Source organism: Gadus morhua, chromosome 1, assembly GCF_902167405.1.
Source record: "Gadus morhua chromosome 1, gadMor3.0, whole genome shotgun sequence".
NCBI classification, from domain to species: domain Eukaryota; kingdom Metazoa; phylum Chordata; class Actinopteri; order Gadiformes; family Gadidae; genus Gadus; species Gadus morhua.
Genome location: NC_044048.1, coordinates 30,828,517 through 30,836,170, shown reverse-complemented (window position 1 = coordinate 30,836,170; position 7,654 = coordinate 30,828,517). Strand labels below are relative to the sequence as shown.

Genomic DNA, 7,654 nt, shown 5'->3' with positions numbered 1-7,654 from the left:
CACATAACCATGACAACGGCCGGCTGTACACCGACTGGTAGGTGTCCTGTTAGAGGACAAACACATAACCATGACAACGGCCGGCTGTACACCGACTGGTAGGTGTCCTGTTAGAGGACAAACACATAACCATGACAACGGCCGGCTGTACACCGACTGGTAGGTGTCCTGTAGAGGACAAACACATAACCATGACAACGGCCGGCTGTACACCGACTGGTAGGTGTCCTGTAGAGGACAAACACATAACCATGACAACGGCCGGCTGTACACCGACTGGTAGGTGTCCTGTAGAGGACAAACACATAACCATGACAACGGCCGGCTGTACACCGACTGGTAGGTGTCCTGTAGAGGACAAACACATAACCATGACAACGGCCGGCTGTACACCGACTGGTAGGTGTCCTGTAGAGGACAAACACATAACCATGACAACGGCCGGCTGTACACCGACTGGTAGGTGTCCTGTAGAGGACAAACACATAACCATGACACCATAACCCACTGATGGAAACATGAAGGCCGATTGTGTTTAGCAGTTAATGGGATGAAGATAGTTATTATTTCATCATTAATCCTCCAAATGAGAATTTCAATTTGTTTTCATACGCAAGGAATGAATCCAACTTAAATGACAGGAAGACTAACTAAAAAGACAATAGCTAGTCCTGTATTAATGTGCTGGAGACACCCACTTCTTCAGGGCCAAGACTGAACAAGGGGTTCTAAAACAGAAAAGCAGCAGCGGGCCTACCTTCTTCTTCATGGTCATGGCGTTGCGGAGGTGGATGGCCAGCTGGCGGATGTACAGGAAGCCGTGCTCGTAGGTCACCTGCGTGTCCAGGGAGTACATCTCCGCCATCGTCCGCTGCATGAAGTTGATCATGGGCAGCTGGAGCGGGGACGTGAACTTACAGTTCTGCACGTACGAGATGTACATTTGCTGCAGAGGAAGAAATGTATTCATCAATTACAAAGGATTCAAACAAACGAGGTTAATGAATTAAAACATACTGCAGAACACGCTTGAACATGAAACATGTCCACGTTAAAACAGAATATTGTCCAGCCAGCCTTTCCTTCAACCTACCATCCAGGCTTGTCCCATGGCTTATAAGGGGCAGTAGGTATGGCTTAAGACATTATGGGAGTGCATTTTGTTAAAAGGGCATAGCCATCCGTCAGCTCTTAGTAAGTGAAAAGGGCTTGGTTGAATATGGGTTTCAGGTTGACTATGCCTCCATCGGTATGAGCCGATATAGACTGTGGAGAGCTCCCGGATTATTACTGGATCAATAAGGGTCATATCCCCAATCGGCACGGGGTGGAGGGGCCTGGGAGCCCCGAGGTGGAGGGGCCTGGGAGCCCCGAGGTGGAGGGGCCTGGGAGCCCCGAGGTGGAGGGGCCTGGGAGCCCCGAGGTGGAGGGGCCTGGGAGCCCCGAGGTGGAGGCGCCGGGGAGCCCCGAGGTGGAGGCACCGGGGAGCCCCGAGGTGGAGGCACCGGGGAGCCCCGAGGTGGAGGCGCCGGGGAGCCCCGAGGTGGAGGCGCCGGGGAGCCCAGAGGGAGGGAAGGCTTTTCCTGCTGGGTGGATTCACCTCCCTTCAGCCCATCTCCCCCCCCCCCCAGGTAGTGGCGGCGGGCGGGCTCACCTTGAGGATGGAGCTCAGGTACGCGTCCTGCTTGTGTCTGCACACCTTGTTGAGGGCGAGGAAGGCCAGCACGCGGCCCGTCTCCTCTCCGGTGCTCCACTGCTTCAACAGTTGCTGGACAGAGAAAGGAAAACAGATTTAAGCGTTTCAGTGTGTCAACCGTTGACGGACACACACACAAACACACACACTTTGAGGTTATATTTCCAATTTAGGTTTATTAAAATGATCAACGATCTCCCTTCACTAAGAAATAAAGCTGTCAGAGGCTAGTAAATAGAGCATCCCTTCTGGCAACAGCAAGCAGCAACACCTTGCTGATATACGGCATTGTGTTTGTGAAGTGACATATTGCAGTGGCAATAAAAATCACACCGCCTTAGTTTGGGTCACAAGAGATGAGGAGGAGGAAACTGACTCATTTCAGATCCCCAACAAAGATAAATACAATGCTGCCGGTGGCGCTGAGAAGTACAGCCGCGGACGGGGGGACGGAAAAGGTCCGCCAGGTTAAAGCCATATAATCAACATTCAGGGTCCAACAGCCAGGGGGCCCGGGGCCACTGAAATTCAAATTCTCTGTCCTGACCAGGCCAGTGCTGCATGCACAATTCATAAATTTGTTTTTGCATTTTTAAAATTGGTACCCTCCAGTGTACGTTATTTGGCACAAAAACAAAGCCTGTTGTATTGTGAGTGGCTAAACAGAAACATCGCTAGCGTGATTCGCTTGAGGGAAGACCGTGAAGAATGAGTGAAGGCCAGTAAAATGGTCTTGGGGCAAGTAAAAAAATAAATTCGGGCCAGTATGTTTCAGGCCCGATGTTAACGTTAAACAATGTTGATTAAATGTCGGTCAGCTGTACAGAGTGTACTTTCAACTCAAAGAATTAACAAAGAATAGTTAATTATTAATGCAGTTAAGTGGACATTTAAGGACATTAATTCCATTAGGGCTGCAACAACGAATCGATAAAATCGATAAAAATCAATTACTAAAAGTGTTCGCAAAGAATTTGGTCATCGCTTCGTTGAGTCGCGCGATTAATACGTCACTTGTAGGCGCGGCACTGTTTACAGCCAGCCGCCGACAGGTTGGTTCACGGTTCATGCACGCCCACAGCGAGCTTTGGTGTGAGCAACCACAGCTTGTATTTTGTTCATATCTTAACACTGGACTGTAGGCCTATATAAAAGTGTTGTACCTTCACTGTCTTTGGGTTAAAAAAACTCCTTAAACTCAGTATCCGTCTAGTCCAACCAAAAACTCTGTCAGCTGCTGCTGCTGCAGACGGTGTGCAGACGGGCTCGGAGTCGGCACCGCGTGCATCAACAGTCATTCAAAGCAGCGGTAGTAATCACACAACCGGACGGTGTAGAAATTCACTTAAAACTTAAAGTCACTTAAAACTACTAATCCAGTTTTTAAATCCATGATAAAATCGGCAGGATATAGAGCTAGTTAGCTTAAAGAAAGTAGCAAACCGTGTCAAATGTGATGTGTTTAGGTCGGCTCAGTAATATGAATGATGTATTCAAATGCAACACAAAAAAAAAAAAATGAGTGGGAATTTTGACCTGTTTAACATCCTATCTTGAGCTATGATCATCTTAAACAAACAACAAAATAATATAAAAGGTATCAATAGTGGTATCAATAAAGACTTGGATCGTTGAGGAGTCTCGAAAATGGTATCAATGTCAATAAAAATTAACGATCCCCTGTCATCTGAGAGAAATTAAGATGATTTAATTTCTTTTTAACCGTTAGTATTTACCGGTTAAAGATCTTATCGGTTAACCGGTTAACCATGGACATCCCTTATATACTGTATATATAAATGTATATCATACATTGTATGTTTTTTTTGTGTTATCACAGTTATGTTTTTTTATTTTTTTATCATTTAATCTTACTTTTAATAGTTCCGGGACGTTGGAGGAATAACCTGGTGTTTTTACACTTCAGTCTGCACTGTGAATTGGAAGTAATGTTCAGTTTTTGAATAAAGATGCAGCAATTACAAATGTTTCTTTTTTTATCTGATTCATCGAATAAATGATCGACCGATTCATCGATTATTAAAGTAATCGTTAGCTGCAGCCCTAAATCCCATGGCAGTGCTCCGTGTTGAAGCTGCCTGATGCACAGGGCGAGCCCTTACCTTGATCAGGGAGCGGCACTGCTTGGGGAGCGACAGGTAGTAGGGAACCATCTGGTTGGTGTGACGCAGAACAGCGCTGATGACCGACGACTCGGTGAGACAGGACAGCAGCTGGAGGCGGACAGATGAGACAGTTGGGGACGGAAGGGGCAGACAAACACTCAAAGGGCCTTCTGTTGCACTAAAGGGATAGAGAACCAGGGACAGACAGCTGGGTATCTACTGAATAAACCCATTGTGCTGCGTCTGTAGCACCTTTGTTCAATTTTGGAGAGGTGCATGTTTATGAACCGTTTCAGTTTTGTACGACTATTTGTCAAATTGTATTGTTTATGGTTATACAATCTGTATGCATGTATGGCAGGTGAGGCTGTAGATGCACCAAGGAATAAATTAAGCAGTCTCTTTCTGAACACTTAGAAAGATGAATCCCACTACTTGATAACGTTACAAGAGACTCACCTGAACCAGACCTCCTAGGTACATCTTGATGTCTAGGTGGTTCTTCTGCCATCTGGGACTGGAGGACGGAAGTACAAGCCTACGGAATGAACCATCAAATTATTAATCACAAGGAAAGATCAGTAATACGAGCAAAATAATAGGCCCTTCAACAAAATTCAGATTCATGTCCAACCCAAAATCCACATCCACACCGTCCCAGCAGCGTGGAGAATCCTGGGCTCATTCCACGTCTGTCCTGAACACGACTATGTGTCCACCTCCCTCTATTGATCATTAAACGATGATCAATACTGACCATACCTCGATGAAACAGATTGACTCTACTCTCTGTGGTTACGGGAATCTGTCATTTCCTTATTAGCAGATCATGTCGTAGCATTCATTACACTCTGCAATTTAACTTGAACATCATCAACTAATATGTATACGGTGGAGCGGTACAGAACCTACGTATGAGGGCATTGAATCAACTCTGGGGAATCGGCTCCAGTGGACAGCGTGTGATAATCGGAGAGGTCTAGAGGCGTCATACCTCAGCAGCTGCTGGGAGCTGGGAGAGCTGAAACGTTGATCAACACGTCTCGGAGAAACCATTAACACGGCCGTCTCTATGAGACATGCGGACGCCGAACTTGGCCTTGGTTTAAGTTTGAATAAATGTAAATCAGAGTAGGAGAATATCTGTTTTATAATGTTGGACCAAATATCAATGTAATTACCGTATTTTCCGCACTATAAGGCGCACCGGAGTATAAGCCGCAGCAGCTAAATTGAATGATGTTTACATATATAAGCCGCACTGGACTATAAACCGCAGGTTTTTTAATTTTGAATTACCATTAGGGTTGGCACGAATGCCCTTTTTCAGGCTTCAAATACCTACTCGTTGGTTTTTCCGAGCGAATATTCGAATACTCGTTCCAGAAAAAAACACCATCAAAAACAACATTAATAATCCCTATATACTCCCTGGAACCGATTTTCTGCGTATTTTGTTGAAGATTTAATAGCTTTTGAAGGTTAATTAGTAGGACTAAGTAGGTTGAAGTTCCTTAGTTTTTTCCCCGGGAAAGCGAACAGCTGTTGCTCTGTTCCAAATCAGCTGTTCTCTGCCATCTCAGCCCTTACGGGAGCTTTTCAATTCATCCTGGAACGTGCATCTTTTCAGGGAATTTGTACAATAAATCCATAACAAATACAGAATATTGATTGTCTTATGTGTCCATATTATATCCATTATATTAACCGGGTATTCCCAAGACGCTCACGCTCTGCAGCAAGCCAGTCAGTTGATTGGCGCGGCGCTGTACAGCGAACGTAAACAAACAACTAAGCTAAGGTTAGCATTTCGCTAAGTTTTACTTTTCCTCCTGAGATCCCGCTAATGTTGTGTTGTAAAGTAAAGGGAAACAAGATATCTATTCTTCCTCCACCTCTCTCGCTTCTCTGCTTGGTGTCGCTGGCGCTTATAGCTTGCCTCCCTCGCTCTGGTAACATCAAAAAAAAAACGAAGCTCCGAATACTGATTTAAGCTTTGAATACTAATTTTCCGAACGAGTATTCGAATATTCGAATAATTCGGGCCAGCCCTAATTACCATAAGGGTTCGTGCACAGAGCCGCTTAAAGGTGGGGGGGCGCGGACCGGTCATAGAGCCCATAGAGCTAAAGTTGGTGGACTGTAACCTGTAAAATCCATAGCTTTAGGAGGCCCCCTAGTGGCCGTTAGCTGTAAAGATCCATAGCTTTAGGAGGCCCCCCAGTGCCCGTTAGCTGTAAAGATCCATAGCTTTAGGAGGTCCCCTAGTGGCCGTTAGCTGTAAAGATCCATAGCTTTAGGAGGTCCCCTAGTGGCCGTTAGCTGTAAACATCGATAGATTGGCCGCACCGTTATATGAGCCGCAGACTCGAAAAATGGGGGAAAGTCGCGGCTTATAGCCCGAAAATGACGGTATATGCATATAGATTCACATAGATTCAAGGTAGGGTAGGCAATGTGGAGAAAACAGCTGGAGTAGGGTAGAGTATGGTATAAATCAATTGCCTATCCTACCTTTAAATAACCAATACCCAAGAAAGGGGGACAGTGAATTATGAATCATTTCGAAAACCAATGAGTCAAATGTATCGTAACTCTAGTGAAATAAGGCAAGGCATCAGCTTCAATACATTCAAATAAAGAGTTGTTTCAATGGATGCTGGTTCTTACTTCTTGGAATCTTTATCTGGCTTCAGATTGAGCATCTTCTGTAGGACACCATACATGTCCTTGATACAGAAGAGTACCAAGGCATTGAACACTGTTAAAGAAAGAGACAGCGATAACAATAATTACATTTCAATCAGATGGTACATTACAGTATCCTCAAAGTGTCGGCGGTTGCAGAGTAAATCCAAGGTACAGATGTCAAGTGTTTGTATCTCAAGCATCGTATTCATCATGTCTAGTCCCACTCAAAAGGCCACGAGTCACAGAGGAGAAGAGAAGGCGCCAGTCTGCCTACCTGAACTATCAGCCACTTTGTATCTGCACTGGCCGCCTCCTTCTCCCTTGGTCGTGGCCACAGCGGCCTTGAAGGCCTGGGTGACCTCTCGTAGGAGGCGGGGCGTGGGATCCTTCTTGATGGCAGATCTCCAGTCCTTAATCATCTTCTCTGTGACCTTGATGGTTTCGTCCTTCTTTGCTTGCTTGGTGGCGTCGCTCGGTTTAGTCGCCTCTGCATCTTCCTCACCAGAGCTGGCATCCTATGTTCACACACAGACACAACTTACTACCCCGCTACACAGACACAACTCACTACACAGACACAACTCACTACCCCGCTACACAGACACAACTCACTACACAGACACAACTCACTACCCCACTACACAGACACAACTCACTACACAGACACAACTCACTACCCCGCTACACAGACACAACTCACTACACAGACACAACTCACTACCCCACTACACAGACACAACTCACTACACAGACACAACTCACTACCCCACGACACAGACACAACTCACTACACAGACACAACTCACTACCCCACTACACAGTAGGGCTTTGACTTTTGGCCAAAAATCATATTCGAAGTTCGTTTGTTTATTAATATTAGTATTCGAATATATTCGAATATTTATTAATAATATTTTGACCATTAAATGCCTTCAGTAATACCTGGGCTGAATCCGAGTACTTAGTACATACTATTTATGTTCAGTGTGTACTACTTGACCGTACTACACTTGTAGTACGGTCTACAGCTATGCGTAGAACGCCTAGATCGGTCTACAGCTATGCGTAGAACGCCTCTGAACTCTTCCGAACACCGCCGTAACTCCACCGGATGTTTGGAGATGACGTGTCTCCCCTCAGA

The 7,654-nt window shown here is 45.6% G+C and overlaps 1 protein-coding gene across 1 annotated transcript in view; it reads right to left on the bottom strand.

Annotated features, from left to right (window-relative positions):
• The window catches only part of noc2l (NOC2-like nucleolar associated transcriptional repressor), a 30,319-nt gene that overhangs the window by 19,431 nt on the left and 3,234 nt on the right, over nucleotides 1–7,654 (bottom strand). Inside the window, exons 4-9 of the mRNA XM_030352700.1 lie at nucleotides 6,788–7,028; nucleotides 6,493–6,583; nucleotides 4,282–4,360; nucleotides 3,820–3,930; nucleotides 1,655–1,768; nucleotides 758–946 (exon numbers count right to left, since the gene is read on the bottom strand). Of these exons, the coding sequence (XP_030208560.1) occupies nucleotides 758–946; nucleotides 1,655–1,768; nucleotides 3,820–3,930; nucleotides 4,282–4,360; nucleotides 6,493–6,583; nucleotides 6,788–7,028 (825 nt within the window). The remainder of the gene's footprint in view (nucleotides 1–757; nucleotides 947–1,654; nucleotides 1,769–3,819; nucleotides 3,931–4,281; nucleotides 4,361–6,492; nucleotides 6,584–6,787; nucleotides 7,029–7,654) is intronic.